Raw genomic sequence first — 19,165 nt, 5'->3', positions numbered from 1 at the left:
GAGGTTGAAATGATAGTATACATCAATGAGTGATTGATGAGTGACTGCCGATAGCAAAAGGAATAATTACACCAAAGAGATTCAATTACAAAGGGCTTTAATCAACTATAATTGATTATTTTGTAGCTAAATTAGTCCTTGTGATCAGTGCGTTCTGGATTTAAAGACCATTAAGATCCTTAGAATCACAAATGCATAGATGATCCTCCTATGCTGCTTTCATACCTACACAGTGTGATCTTTTTACTTCCCCTTAATAAGATAATTCAAGGTCCCAAGAGAGAAGAAGTGGAGCTTCGGAGGTAATCGAACACACAACATTTTTATATACACATACAATATGGTAAAAACGCCGCTTTTTTCCCATATCGGTAAGGAAAAGATCGAATCTAAATTATTGTAAAACAAGGGATATGACAATCTTCTTGTCTCTTCCCTCTTTAGAAGATACTCGTATGTATAGGCTAATAGCTTTACTTTTGAAACATCTGTTCATACCTTTCTACAATCCTGAAAGAAATCGTAAAGGTCCCATTTCAGGCATATTAAGCTTTATTTAAGGGATAAATAATACGGTGATACCAATTTTTAGAGTCAAAGGAGATCCCATACCTTCCAAGTTGAGCATGAGATACGATATGAATGTTGGATGTCGACTTTCATAATTGGTGATTTGGCATTGAGTGGTTTTCAGCAAACTTGCCCTTCGCTAAAGCATGGAGAGCATTTTTCATAACGAGTCGATTATTCACATAATGGTCTAGCAATCAAAGGCGCCTGGTCCTGTCATCATAAAATGAAGGTATATATGCCTTTCGAGATCACTCATAGAAGATATATCACCATATTTAAGGATGTAGCAGGATTATTTCTACAAAATGCAGCGGATAAGAGCCAAAATTATAGGATATCGTTTGTTAGATAATTCTTGCCAAGAGGGCGCAATCATTCTAAATTGGCTTGATACACTTGATGGATATGATTATTACACACATCTAATCATACTACAAGGTAATTCGCTATACTTTCCATTTTCGTAGTCGATATGTTATGCTTGAGGGTTAAGAATGAAACATGTTGTAGTAATAAATTGACTGGGCTTAATATTTATTACTGCGTCATGCGTTATTTTTAAACCTCAATAATAATATACCCTGAAAACGATGTTCAATGTTGATCTTTTTCTTTTTCCATTTGTCACCGTAGTCACTTTATCGTCAAATTCCGCAGCCCATTTTCAACTATTATAAAATTCAACTAGTTGTATAATACATACTACAATATGATTATTCAAGACCCGTCGAGGTGTACATTTCCACTATAACCTCACACTTGCCAACTTGTTCTACGAAAAGAGGTCAACGAGAATCAATATATCGGCAATAACAAAAACAATCGTCACAAAAACGTCATTATTCTCATTGCGAACAAAGGTACATATATCATCCTACTTTTATAGCACATCGATTAAACACCCCATCACCATTCTGACGACCCCGGTCTGAGAAAGGATCAAAGTGGATTTGATTGACATTAATTCGTCCTACATACAAAGGGTTGAATTGCTCCGGGGTCTTTGAAAGGAAGGGAATGATCATAGGAAGGTACATAAATTAAAAACTCAGAATTGTGTATATAATCGACATAAAAGAAGACCCGATAAAATATATCCCAGTACTTAAATACGACGAATTACCCATTAAAATGTCTTCTTCTTCGACTTCATCTTCAAGTACCTCCAGAAGAACTTCATCCGATCATTCAGTTTTATCAAATTCATCAACAGTATTTTCACCTACTATCGTTAATCCTCAAACATTCAAGAATCATTCAAGAAACGTTTCTAAGACTTTTGGAAATCTTACAAATGCATTTATACCTCATGATCAAGATTCAGAACATCTAGAGTTGAATGAGAAAGGCTTGGAAAATCAAGATGTTCTTTTACCTCAATATTTACCTAGATCTCCATCTTTAGAACCATTTTCATCGTTTACAAACTTGTCAACAAAATTAACTCATCCACATATAGGATTACGTAGAAGAAGATTGTTATCCCAAGTTCTAGCTATATTGGGTATAATCGCTTTGTTAGGTTGGTGGGTAAATACTAACGGGTATATGGGTAATGCGGAGAAATTTGATATATGGGGAAATGATGGTAAGTTAATGTTTTTGGAAAAAGCCTGTATAACCATCGGACTTATTCAACTTTATCGGGGGCTAAATAATACCTATTCTTATTTAGATATTTCAGAAGGAGGAGAAACAAAATTACCAGGTATAATAATAGGATCTGATGGAAAAGATTTATTAAAAGAAACAAAATTAGAATTAAGTCATGCTGAAAAAATGGCAGAATTAGCAAATATAAAACCACAAGAATGGGGATTAAAATTATCAATTGAACATTTTTTAGGTGGTTTAAGAAAATTTCCAGAAAATCAACCTATAAAAAGTGCTTTATCAATTTTAGGTACTTTTGCAGATGAAATTTATTTAAATGGACCAACAAATAAAAGAGATTATTTTTATCAAATGAGAGAATTTTCAAAAGAAATTTTTCCTAAAAAAATTTCAGAAAATTTAATTAATGGATTAATTAATTATATTGGACATCCTGATCAATCAAATTTTGATGAAATTAAGTCAGAAGAAAATTCTAAAAAGGATAGTTGGGATTTTAATAAACATATTTGGCAAACTGATAAAAATTCTCAAAAGAAAGGTTCAAAAGAAATTTCTAGTTGGAAAGATGGAAAAGCATTTGATGAAGGTTGGGAATGGGATTTGTTAACTGATTTGTGAGTATCATTGAGAATTTGAAAGAGAAAATGAAAGTAGTAATTAAACAATTTCTCTTCACAGTGACGCGGATCAATATGTTACAAAACGATTGGCAGGAAGTCGATTAAAGGAAATGTGGGATAATTTGCCTAGCGGAATATTGGTAGGTATACACTCGAAAGTTAGATATAGATTAAAATACTGATATGGCAATTTCGTCATGATACAGCGTTCAGATACTCTTCGATACCTTCTTATACTACTCGAAGGGGGGATCTACACCGATACAGATACAACTTTACTGAAATCTCCTTCTGAATGGGGACATGATCCCAAATTGTTTAAAGGTGGAGATGGATGGTTGACTGAGAATCAATTGGAACGTGCGAAATCCGGAGAGTCTATCGATGATATAATTGGAAAACCCAGTGTTATAGTAGGTCTAGAGGCAGATGTGGGAGACAGAGAAGATTGGTTTGATTGGTGGCCAAGACCTGTACGTAGTCTTTATAATATGTTCTCTCTACCCGTCCCTATACCTGTAAACTGTGGAGCAGATCTTTATTGAGGAGATCATAGCTGATGAATGTTGAATTGGGAAAACAGATTCAAATAGTACAATGGACAATATCTTCGGCTCCAAATCATCCCATAGCGCTTAATGCCTTATTGAGAATCTATCACTCAACTGTAAAAGCTATCGAATGGAGTCATTCAAACGCTCTTTCTGTAAAAGTGTTGAAAGATCAAGGTCGATATGACGATGCTAGGAATTTGGCAAAAGTAAATGTATTGAACGAACCGAAAAATGGAGGTCCGGTCGGGGTCATGGCTTGGACTGGACCTGGAGTGTGGACTGATGCTGTATTAAGGTGAGGCCTTTCTCTCCTGATAATTTCATATAATACATCCAAAGTGGAGGAGGATGTTGAAGAAGTTTTTCTCACTAGTTATTTGCGAGTTAAATATGGATTAGTATGGACAGATCTTAAAGATCTTACCACGCCCATGAGAATTGGTGATGTGGTGATACTTCCAAGTAAGCTACTTAACCAGAAATATTACAATCATGACTCATCACATTCTTAATGTAGTCACCGGATTTTCACCTGGAGTAGGTAATTTTGGCGCTCAGATGAGCAACCGTGAGTTTCATCTTTCCCTCATATAAAAGTCATCATTTGCTTTATATAATTGTGGAAGCTGATACCATTATGCTCTATTATCAGATCCTCAAGCTATGGTTGAACACAAGTTCGCTGGAAGTTGGAAAGAAAAAGATAAATCGGATTAAAACGATAAACAATCTCAAGTTTTGGGTCATATGAGGGTATTTTTTGACATATAGATGCAATAGATTGTATAGATGCCTTAGACTCGAGTAGTCTTTCAAATGTTGTAATCATCGACTCAATAGCAAATGCATATATTTTACTGTACATGAATGTAAAGCGATTGGACCTCATGCCTATGCACATGCATATCGATGATTGAGTACTCAGTCTTCAACTATTCAGTCAATCCTTAATCAGCGCCACAAACGACGGTGCCTGAGAAAGACGAGTCATTATTAATAAATGATCAAGTCACAGCGAGTCGAAGCATCCCAAAAAGTCGGTTCGAGTAAATTAGCGATAGTATAAAGTCAAATTGAAATATATATTTCCTTACAAAATTCATCATAATTCTCTCGCACTCAAGTGCTAAATTCAAGTTACGAACACACGTAGTCGTTCAATCTTCAAACCCAGCTCTCGGAGACTCCTTTCGCATTTGATACACCTCATTTCATCCTATCGTTCAATATGGTACAACCGAAGACCGATACTATCTTACCTATACCTGAAGTAGATCAACCTGCAGGTCATGTTAAAGATCACAAGCCGAAGCTTTACATCTTAGATTACGGAGCTGGTAATGTTAGATCGTGAGTGAGGGATTTTTCTGATTCATTTGGCAAATTATTGATTTATTTTCTTTTATATAAATAGTTTAGCAAATTCGATAAAAAAGTTAGGATATGAATTCGAATGGATTCAAGATGAAAGTGATTTTGATAAAGCTGAGGTGAGTAAATAATAGATTCTCACTTTTCAGTAATGATTATATACCCACTTATCATAGATTGAATATTTTTATAATTATAACTAATATATATATGTTTTCAAAAATTTAGAAACTCATTTTCCCTGGTGTTGGTTCATTTGAACAAGCAATGAATTCACTTAGATCTTCAGGTCGTTATGAACAATTACAACGTTATATTAAAAGTGGTAAACCATATTTTGGAATTTGTATAGGTATGCAAGTTTTATTTGAATCTTCAGAAGAATCAAAATCTACAAAAGGTTTAGGAGTAGTTCCATTTCCAATTAAAAAATTTTCAACAGAAGATTTAAAAGGTAAAAAAACAGTTCCTCATATGGGTTGGAATTCAACTTGGCGTTCTTTTATTTTGGAAAAAGAAGAAGAAGAAGAAAAATTAATTTTAGATGAAGATTATTATTTTGTTCATTCATATGCTGCTTTACTTAGTGAAAATTCAGATACAGATACAGATACAAAAAAAGAATTAATGCAAGATTACGCATATACATTATCAAGATATGGATCTGAAACTTTTATAAGTTCAATTAAAAAAGATAATATTTTTGCATGTCAATTTCATCCTGAAAAATCAGGTCCAGCAGGATTAGATTTATTAAAAAAATGGTTAATTTCATCTACTGATGAATTATCAAAATCAAATTTTATTTCAATTAATAATGGAAAAAAATGGCAAATTGAAAATCCAAATTTAAAAAAAAGAAATAATGGAAATGGATTAACAAATAGAATTATTGCATGTTTAGATGTACGTTCAAATGATAAAGGTGATTTAGTTGTTACAAAAGGTGATCAATATGATGTACGTGATTCAAATTCAAAAGAAAAAGAAGTTAGAAATTTAGGTAAACCAGTTGAATTAGCAAAAAGATATTATTTAGAAGGTGCAGATGAAATTGCATTTTTAAATATAACTTCTTTTAGATCTTCTGCATTATTTGATCAACCAATGTTAGATGTTATTAAAAAATCAGCAGAAACTGTTTTTGTTCCTTTAACAATTGGAGGTGGAATTAAAGATACAATTGATCCAGATGGTACATTTAGATCTGCATTAGAAGTTGCAGGTTTATATTTTAGATCAGGTGCAGATAAAATTTCAATTGGATCAGAAGCAGTTTTATCAGTTGAAGAATTATTAAAAAATAATAATATTCCAAATGGTAAATCACCTATTGAAACAATTTCAAAAGGATATGGAAATCAAGCTGTTGTAGTTTCAATTGATCCAAAAAGAGTTTATATTAACACAAAAGAAAATCCAAATTGGAAAGAAGATTTAAAAATTAAAAAACATTTAGATTGTTTAATTTATGGAGATAATTCAATTTCAAAAACTTCAAATGAAGAAAAAGGTAAAATTTGGTGGTATCAATGTACAATTTCTGGTGGAAGAGATTCAAGAGATTTAGATGTAATTCAATTATCAAAAGGTGTTGAAAAATTAGGTGCAGGTGAAATTTTATTAAATTCTGTTGATAGAGATGGATCAAAAAAAGGTTTTGATTTAGATTTAATTAATTTAGTTAAAAAAAATGTAAATATTCCTGTAGTTTCTTCTTCAGGTGCAGGATCAACTGAAGATTTTTTACAAGTTTTTACAAAAACTAAAACTGAAGCTGCTCTTGCTGCTGGTATTTTTCATAGAAAAGAAGTTGAAATTGATCAAGTTAAATTAACTTTAGAAAATAATAATTTACCTGTTAGACGTTGTGGATTAGATGTTATATAAATTTAGAAAAAAAAAAGGATTATCATCATAATTTTTTTTAATATTATACCAATAATATGCATATCCTTAATGACTTTTATTTCGCCCACACAAAACATTAACAACAAATTATCATGAATCAGCCTCTCCGCAATTCGTATAGAGAATGCCAAAAACGCAAGCATTTAGATATTTTATTCATACTGATATAGTCGTACTTAAATATCCAAAAACAAATAGGAATTATTTAACCTAATCAACACATGAGAAAACTTCTTTCGTTTACTCGGCCCCGAAAATCGATATGATCATACACATTTATCATCCTGGCATAACTTCTTCTCTTCTACCTCATCCCTTATAATCCCAAAATTGAGTTGCTTTATTTAGATACAGCGGCACCAACCTTTTCTTTGACTATTACAATGGTTATGATTAGCTAACCATTCTTACCAGATTTCGTTCTGATAGTTGAAAAAGATTTGACTCACTCTCATCAACAATGGAAGGATCAGCTATTGAAGATAGATCTCCCAATTGATCTCCTTCTCCAGCAACAATCTTTCTTAAAATACGTCTCATAATCTTACCTGATCGCGTTTTTGGTAAATCCGTCACGAGATACTATCAATGACGAATGACAATTAGCATACCGGACGATTCGACAGAACCCATCTATACAGTCAAAATGGGGTCAAGGACTCACAATTTTCTTAGGGGCAGCGAAAGGACCAATAACTTTTCTGACTTGTATAGCCAATTCTTTATTTAAATCCGCTTCTTTCGTAGATTTAAGGTCGAATTCAGGTTTCATAGTGACGAATGCGTATACAGCTTGACCTGTTATATCATCGTGAGATCCGACGACAGCAGTTTCGGCTACTCCTTTATGAAGAATCAAAGCGGATTCGACTTCAGCAGTAGACAATCGATGACCAGATACACTATCGTATATGATCAGCTCTGATTTTGGTAAGGGAGACTTTATAGTGAAATCTCGTACTCACTTGATCACATCGTCAACTCTTCCTTTGATCCAGATATATCCATCGTAATCCCTAGCAGCACCATCACCAAAGAAGAAATATCCTGGATACGGTTTCATATATGTTTCCAAATATCTCTTATGGTCTTTAAAGACAGTTCGGGCGAGCGAAGGCCAAGGTGCCTTAGCTACCAGTACACCTTCCACATCGTTACCTTGAAGGACTTGACCAGATTGAGGATCGATTATATCGACATCCATACCGAAGAATGGGAAAGTCGCTGAACCGGGTTTAGTTGAGATAGCACCTGGTAAAGGTGTAACAACGATGGAACCTGTTTCCGTCATCCAATATGTATCGACAATGGCACAATTCTTCTTTCCTGCGTAATCATTATACCAATGCCATGCTTCAGGGTTGATTGGTTCTCCGACTGATCCCAATACTCTTAACGACGATAAGTCATGGTTCTTGACGTGCTCTTCACCCATTCTTCTCAATAGCCTGATTGCCGTAGGAGCGGTGTATAGGTGGGTAGCCTTCCATTTGTCAACAAAGTCCCAGTATCGCGATGCTGTTGGGTAGACTGGGGTTGATTCGAACACTGTCGTTGTGACACCATTGGCAAGAGGACCGTAAACAATGTAAGTGTGACCAGTGATCCATCCGACGTCGGCCATACAAGCGAATTTATCGTCGGCGTGAACATCAAATACGTATTTCACGGTTAAGTAAGCACCGAGCAGGTATCCGGCAGTACAGTGAACCACTCCTTTGGGTTTACCGGTTGAACCGGATGTCTATGCGGGAATAACGTTATATCAGCTGAGATCCAGCAACTGCTGGTCATTACCGAACTCACGTAAAGGATGAAGAGGGGATCTTCCGAAGCCATGGGTTCGCAAGGACAGTATGTTGGTACTTTGGCACATTCCTCATCCCACCACTTATCTCGACCTTCAGTGAAAGGTACTTTGTTTCCGGTTCTTCTAAGGACAAGGACATGTTCGACAAGAGGACATTGTTGTAAAGCAGCATCAACGACTGATTGTACGTCAATCATTATTAGCGAAGGGATGACGGCCCAAAGCACCAAAAGGTCACTTACTGGCTTTCGTGGCGATACTCTTTCCACCTCTTCGTCCCTCACTATAGATCCCGAAAATCAGCATCTGTGCTGATGAATCTAACCTTATATGCACTTACTCGGTAGTAATCAACACTTTACATTCACAGTCATTCACTCTATCTCTCAAAGATTCCGCAGAAAATCCAGCGAAGACTGCAGAGTGGACAGCACCAACTCGAGCACAAGCCAAGAAAGCAGCAGCAGCTTGCCATGTCATAGGGAGACTTTAACGTAGCATCATAAGCCTTTGCTCATTTCTATAATACTGCCGACACTTTGTTAAGGCAATTTGACTCACTATACTGAAACTGCATCTCCCTTCTTTACACCCCAAGATTTGAGTACATTGGCAACTCTACAAGTTTCTCTCATTAATTCTGCGTAAGAAATTTCCCTTGATTCAGAAGGTTCATCCGCTTCATAAATAATAGCAGTCTTATTTGGATTTTTGTAAAAATGTCGATCGAGACAATTGTAAGATGCGTTTAAAGTTCCTTCTGGGCTAGAAGAGGATCAAATTGAATTAGGTCAGTATTAATTAATCTGACTGTCCTTTTCAAGACCTGGAAAGGTGAATGGGACATTCGGTGTGTAACCATTCCATCGAATACTAGAAGTCTAATGGAAAAGAAAAACACTTACAACCATTGTACATCACCATTTTCAAATCCACCAGCTCTAACAGTTTTAAAAGGTGTATACCAATCTAAACATTCATTTGCTTTTTCAAACCACCATTTATCACTATTTGGTCCAACAGTTTTTTTCCATTCATTTAAATAAGATTGATAATTTGGTCCAATATGTGGTTTTGGTCTACCTTCTTGTCCTCTTAATCTTGGTGGAGGTGGAAATAAATCTTCTGATTCAGGTACTGAATCTGGTAATGGATGTACATTATGTACTACAGTTTGTGCAGTTTCCATAGTACTTTGTAAAAGCTATAAAAATTAAATTTATTTATGAATTATTAGTATAAATTATTAAAAAATGGATTATACGAAATATAATGGATGTTCAAAAGAGTTGTGTAATAATGAAAGTTATCTTTGTGTATATATAAATATATATATCAACAAGCTCTTTTGATTTCAACCTAATGCTCTATCCCGGTCAACCGGAAAAGAAGTGCGATTTTAAATTCTTGGAAATACTCAAAAAGTCAAAAGTGGGGAAAACGAAGGCTTGTAAGTGGGGTTTAGATTTTTTATAAAATACTCACATTATTTACAGTATCTTTTATACTATCAACTGTAGACATATTATGAATTTGTTTCTTGGTTTTGTAATATTTACTCAATTGTTTGATTTCTCTTATTTATTAAGTAGTTAAGATTCCTTGTTTAAGCGAGTTGTGATTAAATTGAATTTTGATTTGTTATTATGATAGTAGTTTGTAAAGTTAAGATGATATCCAGGGTTATTATATATATATCTATATATATATATATATAAGTATAAAAAGTTAATAACCGGAATACTATTATAACCAATCAGCTGGTTATTCTTATTAACCGGTTATATTTTCATTATATTAATATCCGAAATAATAATAAACCCCCAATAAACATATGGGTAATGTTCGGAATTCAATAAAGCCGTATGTATGTATACTTAGTATTTGATCACCGTAATAAAAAATACCAAAAACACATGATAATCTCAACTTGAACTGAAAGATTACTCTATTCTTATTTTTTTCATGGTATCGTCAAAATACGGGGTATGATTGATTTCTTTTTGTTCTATTTTCCCATAATACTGAAATGTATTCAATGTCATTCGGTTATCTTCGGTTTGATTTTCCATTATTTTCTCTTGAATTAAATATACTCTCTCTCTCTCTTTTGTCGGTTATGTCCTATCATGACATTGACTATTAAATAAGTCTATATGCCTTGCCAAGCTTCCCTTTTTAGTCTACTTTGACTCTCACACTTTCGAAATCATTGAATTGATCATCATATACTTTAACTTTACAATACATTTCAAAGTAATATATAGCTCATCATTTACATTCTTATTTGATATTAATACAACTTATTTTAACCAACAGAAGAAGAAGAAGAAGAAGAAGTTCTAAAACAAAGAGTTTCCATTCCAGTATTTTTTCTACTAATATTTAAAATCTTTTTTAAACCTTCTAATTCTTTATTAAAATCATTATCATTTTCATTATCATTATTATTTCCACTTTTTTGTCTTTTATAAGATTGTGAAATTGTATCATATATTTTTGATAAAGTTTCATTAGATTTTATTGAAATGAAATTATTTACTGATTGATGTAAAAATTCAATTTCCAATGTTGCCTAATTAATTTGTGAATTCATTATTCCTCTTTCAATTAAATTTGATCAAACAATTAAACTCACAGTTAACATTCCACCTGTACCAAATTTATGAATTTTTTGAAAACTTATAAAAGCTACTTGAGTAATTTTATTAACTAAAGCTTCAATTATATTTTGTATTAAATTAATTGAAATTTGATTAATTCTTGAATGAGTTTCAACAAGTAATAAAATAGCTTTATGCATGTATGGTCGAACTTCTGGAGAAAAAATAAATCGATAATCATATAATAATTAAATCAGTAACTATACCGCCGCTATTCTATCGCAATATTCATTTGAAGAGGAAAAAACCCCACTCACCAGTAGGTTTTGAAGTATTTAACCAATCAATTCCACTATTTAATATTCCTTCTTCAATTAAATTAATTAAACCTTCAGAACGTTTTGATATCAAATCCTGGAATATCATTTCATTCATATTTTCAATTACTTCTAAAAGTAATTGTTCATCCTTTTTCATATCAACATCAAGTAATTTAGATACTTTATTACATATTGAAAAGAGATATGATCTTTTAAGTAAATCGAATTGAGCTAAAGTCAATAAGAGGCGAGTTTCCTAAGTCAATTTGAATCAATATAGAATATCACTCTACAACAAGCTTGTATTTATTTTAACTTACATGATCATCCCCTCCTTTATTTATTGTGATTCTACTAGGTCTTCTCAGTCCTTCTCCTTCATTATTATTATTATTATTATTATTGGAAAAATCAATCATTCCATCAAAGCAAAAACAAAGTGTATCAACAAAAGAATCTTTAATTTTCTTTTTAAAATTATCGCTTGATTTGATATTATTATTTGATCCAATGGTTGATGAACTAGGTAAGAGTTTTTTACACGAAGTTATAATTCGAATTTCAAATTCTTCAATTATATTTAGATATCTCGATACTGTTTTACTTGTTGAGCCCGTTATTGATAATGAAGAAGAAGTGAAAGAATCATCAAGTTGATGTAACAATTTCGAATCTGTAATTCCATTCAAATTAGATAAGTCATGTCAAGCTCGAGCCCCAGCTTCAGCCCAGCTAGAGGGATTGATGGGTAAAGAATTTAACAAACCTCTTGCCCAAGTAGAACAAATGACTTCCACAAATCTCCATCTAAGACTGTCCAAGAACGTCGCTAGACCACTTTTTACTTCAGATCCGATATCGGCTCCCAGCAATTCGTTGGCACACTCATTTATTTCTTCTACTAATTTTTCAGCAAAATGACATGCAGTAATCACGCTTGTTCCAAAAGGTACGAATGGAGGTATATTTCCTTCTCCTTCTGATTCCGTCGATGATTTGGAAGAAAAAGCTGATATATCTGAAAGTGTAAAAAATTGAGATAAATCCTTGATATACATTTTTATTATTTCTAATCCCATCGTTCTGCATACTGATGCTGGTCTTTTCGATGCTGGAATTGCTCCTGATGAGTCCCTCTATAATCATCCCCATATAAGCCGTGCCATTGTTCAAAGTCCAAATACACAAAGCTTACCTTACGATATTTCCCATCCATACAAGCTTTGGCAATTTTCCAGAATCCCGGTAATGACCTAATGACATACTCTGAGTATTGCTTGACGAAGGTCTGGATGGTGATCCAAGCCGCATCTATGGTTGTGGCTAAATTGTGGTTGTCAGCTATCTAACAATATGATATGTGAATGAACTCACGATTGATAGTGTTTAGTTGATATTCGTTTGAGGCGAGTTGTCTTCTCAGCAATTCTATTTCAGAATTTGAAGAAGAAGCTTCGGACGCGCAAAGCTGTTTAGAAGCTACAAAATGGTAAAAACTCTTCAATCAGCTGATATTCGGAGTCGGATATTTTATTCCATTAGGTGGACTTTATTCACCCTTGATTCTCTCTTGCGATTTGGAATAAATTGCCTTCATATTGTTCAATATATGCTTATGTTGATACTCCAAATAAGTCCAAGCGGGTTCATCACTTTGATCTAATTCAATTAAAATCCTATAATTTTATCATTTTCCAATTAATTTATACCTTTATTGTTGACGATAACAAACTCACTCTATGGTTCTTTCTTGCTCTTCAACACCTTTTGTTGGATCTTTTAACCCGGCATCAAGTCTATTTCGCATATCGATCATAATATCTTCAACAGATTTCCAAACTTTATCAAATATTCTCTTTTGTTGTTCTTTTGAAGCGTTTACACCAGGTATTAATTGTTTAGAAGATTGTAAAAAAGTTCCTTTTTTATAATCTCTCAAAGCTTGATCGTATTTTCCCTAACATTCCCAAATCAAAGACGTAATTAGTAATCATTAGATTTTCACAACACATACAATGATGCAAGATGAAATATAAGGGATAACTTACAGCATTAATAGATTCCATCAATTGATTAGGAAGATTAAATAAAAATTTTGATTTTTCAACTACACCTAATGTTGAACGTAATTTCGAAGCTTTCACTGCATTTTCCAAGACGGGTAAGAAAACTTGATCTGCTCTATGACCAGTGACTAAAAGTAAAAACATCAATTTCTTTTTCCGTCAACAATGACATATATAGTATACGTTATATAACTTCAAATGATACAAGATTGTCAAATTTACCTTTAAATATCTCTCGAAGTTCTCTCGTTCCATGATCGGTATCATCAGCTAAGAAACCTTCTTTCATATCTCTATAAACGACTATAAGATTTTAAATTTATCTCAATAATTTAATCCTTTCACTCTTTTTTTTTGACCCCCGAGGAGAAAAAAACTCACCATCACTACTAGCTTTAACACCTACAAATCTATCAAAATTTTCTTCTACTAAAATTCTAACTGCTTCACTTCTACTTTCAATAGCTTTTTCTAAATTATAAATACCTTTTTGTAAATCTTGAAAAGATGCATCTGGATGATGTGCAGAAAGAAACATTTTAGGATCAAATGATTTTGAAGAAATTGAAGTTGATGTTCCTAAATTACAATAACAATAACAAATTTAGTCTCTTAATCGAATTAATAAGTCAGATATATATCCAAATTGTGGATTTTGATTAAATTATAGATGCGGGAATAGGGAAAATAAACATTACATACTTGTTTTCAAATCAAGTTCACTTGCACTGTTAATTTGATCAAATTATTAAAAGAAAATCATCAATATATTCTCGACCTATACTATACTATACCATATCATATCATAACTGAACTTACCCAACAAGTTTACCTTGTAAACCTAAAGGATCAATTTCTTCAGCAATCAATTTCCCATCTTCTCCAGTAATTGTACCAGCTAATGGACCTTCAATTTCATGATTTATTGATTCCCAAACTTGTGGTTCAAGTGATGAAATTCCATATAATTTGAGAACTACAATTAATAAAATCAATTCAAATTGATAAGTATTCATTTATATTCTTCCAAAACAAAATATATATATCAATAGATATAGATACAGAATATATATTATAGGAACTAATGGCTTTTTTTCTTCTCTCAAGAATAATGTAATGTAAACTTACGAGCTGCTTCATCAACATCTCTTCTACTCATCGTAATGTTTATATCCAAATCTTTGGTCAATCAAATCTTTTATGAATATGAAATGTTACTATCACTCTGCTCAGAAGTTATTTTCTTAAGAAAACAGTATGTAGTATAACTTATCTAATTATCAAATTATCTTAATATTCGTTTGATATTGAATAACCATCCTCTTGAATACAACGTCACCGAATCCAAACCCAAACAAGCGCGACATGCATTCAGTCATTCGCTTACTTTCCGACGGATTATCCCTTAAAGCCAAAATACCTCGAGTTCAACTTGCACATGAATTTAATGTTTCAATGCAAGGCAATATACTCAAAATTAGCATAAAGATATAATACATTAACATGTACATATAATAACATGCTTGTCACACGTATCAAGCATGCCGAGAAATTGGAAAAATACAAACACTTTTGATAATTTTATAAGAAGAACTAAAAAAATGAATTATAATCCCTTATCCCTACTTTAAGTAACTAAATATAATTAATGCCTAGAAATGTGTGATAACAAAATTACAGAACAATTATAGACCACTAGGATTATTCCTATTTCTATTCTTTTGATCTTTTTCTTTTTTCTCTTTTTGTTCCCTTTCAGCTTTAGCTCTTGCTCTCATACCTCTCCATCCTAATTTATGTTTCCCATTTACATTAACATTTCCATTAATAATTTGACCATCTTGTTCATTCAAATCAATAATTTGATCAGGTGTATTTCCACCTGTATTATTATTAGTATTTTCATTTGAATGTGAATTTGAATTTGAAGAAGATTCAGAAGCTTGTTTTATAACTTTTTCTAAAACTTGTTTTTCATTTTCTAATTCAATTTCATTATAAATTTGATTTTTAGGTATATATGTAAATGGTCCATCAACATTTGCTGGATGCGGATTAAAAATAGCTTCAATTATAACTTCAGGTGGTAAATCATTTATACCTCCAGAATAATTATGTTTATGACCATGTCCATGTCCATGATGACGTCGAAGATGATGAGTGTGATGTTTATGATGATCATTCGCTTTTGATATATTCATAATTACAGGTGAAGGTCCAAGCTTTTTCAATAATCCGGATCCTTCAGAGATCGAGGGATCTATAATAGGAGTTGATTGAGGTGATTGTCTACCAGATGGTACATTTGAATGAGCTATTGAACTTAGAGGTTTAACGTCTTTCTTTGGACTATCGTTAATTTGATTACGACGAGATGGAGCCAAATGATTTTCGTATGATTGATAGCTGTGTGATGTTATTGATCGCCCCAACTCAGTGAAAGAGGCGTTACGAGTTGGATAATTTGATGAACTCGAATAAGTCGTACGGGTTCTTTGCAGATCCAAGCCTAATGATGAGCCTGAAGAAGAGTTTGAGGGTGTTTTCGCCAAAACGACTAAGTCAGATGGCGGGTATAAGCAGATATCACGGAAATGAATACCAGCCTAAGCATGAAATTCCGACTCACGATCACTTCGCATGGCGTCTTGGGTGTCAGCTATAAAATTCCCTGCCCCAGCAACATGATGACCCTCTTGCATTGGTGGTCTGCGATGACATCAGCTCGTGTTCCAACCCAGATTTGCAGTCCAACTCACGCAGCCCAGCGTTCCTCGCCTCCTATCCATCTCATATCGACAGTCAACTATTACGAACTCGTCAGTACGGGGTGATGGCGCGCTCAAGGATCAGACAGTAACTCACCTTTACTGTAGCGTTAGTTCTACTACCTTTTAACAAAAACCTTCTAGTGGTCCTTCCTTTACCAGCAAAAGGAGCGAGATCAATATCAACGATCCCAAAGAACGTTCTATCTTTACTCTCTTTTCGTACGACTTCAGATACACTTTCTTTACCTTCCGCATACGCATTCGCAAGGGCAGCACCTGCGGAATTATCATGATGAAAAGCCGATGCATGATGTGGAGGAGCTTTGTTATGGCTCGGGAAAGGTAGTTGTTCGATCAACAATCTTAAACCAGATTCCGATAACGGACCGTCACCTAATCCAGGTAAAGGTGGACCAGTCGATTTCTGTCTTACGTGGGGAATTCCTCCACTGCTACCAGTATTCGGTGTTGTAGGTACCTGAAGGGGTTTACCAAGTGGAATCCTTATTGTATGGTGCAATTCATAATCCCACTTTGCAGAATGTGATTTCAGAGATGAAGAAGGTGTTGTTCCCTTTCTCATCTCCGATGAATAGTCGGGATGTTCTCCATCTCCACTATGGTACGAAGATCTAAAGGTTGACCCAGGTCCTGAGGCTGACCTGGTTCTTGATAAGGGGAATGGTCTTTTCTGTGTCAGATTGGAACTGGAGGAAGCTGTGGACGAGGATGCAGTATTGGGATTTGCGAATGAAGTCGTGCGGTTTGTCAAGCTTCCGGGTCTTGACGGCTCGTCCCTTTGTATAGTGGGATCTATGAGAGTTGAATAAGACGGTGTAGTCCCTCCTCTGACTGGTACAGGTATACTTCTGGCATTAGGTATAGCCAGTCTATCCGTTGGTGTGGAAGTACCAGAAGACGAAGGCCCAGTCCTTGATGTCATACTCGATCGATGAATGTTGATCAAGGGCGGGATTCCAGTCTTACTGTTCATCGAATTCTGGCTTGATTCGGTTGTACTCCTGGAACGTGGTTCATCACCTTGATCATCCGCATGTTCGAGAACTTCAGGTTCTTCCACCAGCAATTGCTCGGGCGAATCAACGGGACCATAATCAGACTCTGCAGTATCAGGCGTCACTATGTGTTTGAGAGGTGTGGGTTCCGAGCCTTTCTTTTCTGGTTTATCGAAGCTGTCCTTAGGTGGTGGAAGAGAAAGCGATTTCGGCGGGCGAGGTGGGATTGTTGAGCTAGAGGGATTGAGAAGTGAGCGAGGTGTAGGGGGATAGGCCCCAGAAGAAGCTGTTGAAGTGGTTCCAATTGATATGGTTGATGATGAAGCTTGCATATTCTGAGATTGCAATTTGAGGTTGGGTAAAGAGGGTTTTGGAAGTGGTTCTAACAAAATTTGTGACCAGCATAAGCGCTCAATTCCCAAAAGGGATGTGTATCCCACTTTCTCAGAAATGGCGTCATGATCTGGAATACAAAAAAACCAACTCACTATGTCCATTTTTGGTCAATTCTATCAACTCCTTCCCTCTTGGCTTTTTGCCTCTAAACTTCCATTTGATATCAAATTCCCCTGACAATTGGGGAACATTCGCTAATTCATGTATGATGACGGTAGTTTCGAATAAAGCATATTTCTGATTGTCAAACATGTGCTTCAACCGTGATAATCCACTGTGGTGATGAGAATGAGGTGCGTCTTGACCATGTAGATTCTGGTTTGAAGAAGCCAATGAGTGGGGTAGTCCTATTGGTGTCACTGATCTTGATGTGGATGCAGTGGCAGGAGGTAAGAATGATGAAGAAGATCTAGATGGTCCAGCTGAATGATCATTAGGAGCATTACCTATTCCTAAACTAGGTCGTAATAAAGATGAAGTTGTCATTTTGACTATTTGGAAGGTTTCGATTCATTGGTGATTTCTGAGTCGGGTTCCGGTCCTCAGGTCGAATAAACTCGAAATTTTCTCTGAATCAAGTGTTTAATTTGTGATCGACAAGCGTTCAATGCGAATTTCGAGTCCCGACTGGATCCGTGAGATTTGATTAACAAAGGGTAAAATCGATATCTACTGAGGAGATTTCAAGCTAATTAAAGGGATATAATACCGTTTCAAGAGTAATTCTCCTTGATGTTTGGCTCCAAAAAAATCTTCACTGATTGGACTTGCGCGTATAGGTTTATCAAAGATAGTAGGGAGAAACAAGTTGGTGATATATGCGATAATGTCGAGATATACCACTGACCTTCAAACTCCAGATTATCTCGCTACCTAAAATTAAATTATCAATGAAACGACTAATTTACACAAACAGAATGCCCCAAATATTGAGTTTGATGGGGAGTTCTGTAATGAGTGACGCGTCTCCAAAGGATGTTAAATTGCTTGTGCGCATCAAGTAGTGGGTGTCCAAAGGATGGCTCTAATATGTTCTTCTTACAATCCGAAGCTGAACTCGGCCAAGATTTGTCTCATGTTGATTCGTAGATTACCGCATAAGAGGTTGATAAGTTTGTGTTCAAGCTGAAGAGTATTCCGAATTGAATGAGGAAGATCTTCACTTGATGTTTGATTGTCTTGTGCAGTATTTCTATAAATGCTTTGTAAGACTATGTAATTCACCAACACAAACACACGTTGGACCTTCGGGCTCGGTGTTTGGATTCGGGATACCGTGAGCCCGTTGCGTTTTACTAACTAAATTACCCAGGTGTCAATACGTTCTAAGATGTCTTTTTGTTGTCGCGGCTCGAGTAGTTTTAAGCTTATAGGCCTCCGTAGGCAGTGAGTGATGATTACCAATGAAGAAATTGCGATTATTGACAGACCAAATTAGCAAAATCTCCACTATGAAATCTGATTTTTGGTTTTCATGGTGACGTCTGCTTAAAACAAAACTACGACAACCACTTAAGGCCCCGGCACAGCTGAAAAA

General features: G+C 34.7%; 5 protein-coding genes across 5 annotated transcripts; 2 read left to right on the top strand and 3 right to left on the bottom strand.

Moving 5' to 3' along the window:
- Positions 1-1,704: 1,704 nt before the first annotated feature.
- Positions 1,705-4,081, top strand: I206_106352 (uncharacterized protein; the record flags this gene model as incomplete). Its single annotated transcript, XM_070203298.1, has 7 exons — positions 1,705-2,804; positions 2,869-2,950; positions 3,017-3,283; positions 3,394-3,659; positions 3,738-3,826; positions 3,882-3,932; positions 4,017-4,081. 7 exons carry the CDS (start codon positions 1,705-1,707, stop codon positions 4,079-4,081), a joined length of 1,920 nt encoding a protein of 639 aa, XP_070059399.1.
- Positions 4,082-4,592: 511 nt separating this feature from the next.
- I206_106351 (imidazoleglycerol phosphate synthase, cyclase subunit) lies at positions 4,593-6,625 on the top strand (the record flags this gene model as incomplete). Its single annotated transcript, XM_019158847.1, has 3 exons — positions 4,593-4,714; positions 4,779-4,854; positions 4,964-6,625. 3 exons carry the CDS (start codon positions 4,593-4,595, stop codon positions 6,623-6,625), a joined length of 1,860 nt encoding a protein of 619 aa, XP_019007985.1.
- A 361-nt stretch (positions 6,626-6,986) lies between these two features.
- On the bottom strand, positions 6,987-9,645 carry I206_106350 (acetyl-coenzyme A synthetase; the record flags this gene model as incomplete). The annotated part of the gene is made up of 9 exons (XM_019158846.1): positions 6,987-7,021; positions 7,096-7,228; positions 7,311-7,548; positions 7,612-8,390; positions 8,453-8,634; positions 8,699-8,739; positions 8,797-8,943; positions 9,018-9,221; positions 9,362-9,645. The coding sequence occupies 9 exons, from the start codon at positions 9,643-9,645 to the stop codon at positions 6,987-6,989; spliced, it is 2,043 nt and encodes a 680-aa protein (XP_019007984.1).
- Positions 9,646-10,764: 1,119 nt separating this feature from the next.
- Positions 10,765-14,604, bottom strand: I206_106349 (uncharacterized protein; the record flags this gene model as incomplete). The annotated part of the gene is made up of 15 exons (XM_070203297.1): positions 10,765-11,031; positions 11,095-11,273; positions 11,377-11,635; positions 11,700-12,052; positions 12,146-12,515; positions 12,575-12,702; positions 12,754-12,858; positions 12,937-13,055; positions 13,116-13,336; positions 13,428-13,573; positions 13,668-13,748; positions 13,827-14,024; positions 14,148-14,173; positions 14,265-14,421; positions 14,574-14,604. The coding sequence occupies 15 exons, from the start codon at positions 14,602-14,604 to the stop codon at positions 10,765-10,767; spliced, it is 2,640 nt and encodes an 879-aa protein (XP_070059398.1).
- Positions 14,605-15,130: 526 nt separating this feature from the next.
- I206_106348 (uncharacterized protein) lies at positions 15,131-18,114 on the bottom strand (the record flags this gene model as incomplete). The annotated part of the gene is made up of 5 exons (XM_019158844.1): positions 15,131-16,002; positions 16,075-16,154; positions 16,205-16,251; positions 16,311-17,614; positions 17,721-18,114. 5 exons carry the CDS (start codon positions 18,112-18,114, stop codon positions 15,131-15,133), a joined length of 2,697 nt encoding a protein of 898 aa, XP_019007982.1.
- Between the last annotated feature and the right edge of the window lie 1,051 nt (positions 18,115-19,165).

This window comes from Kwoniella pini, chromosome 9 (assembly GCF_000512605.2).
Source record: "Kwoniella pini CBS 10737 chromosome 9, complete sequence".
Taxonomy (NCBI): domain Eukaryota; kingdom Fungi; phylum Basidiomycota; class Tremellomycetes; order Tremellales; family Cryptococcaceae; genus Kwoniella; species Kwoniella pini.
The sequence above is the reverse complement of the archived record's forward strand: the minus strand, read 5'-3'. Positions and strand labels throughout refer to the sequence as shown.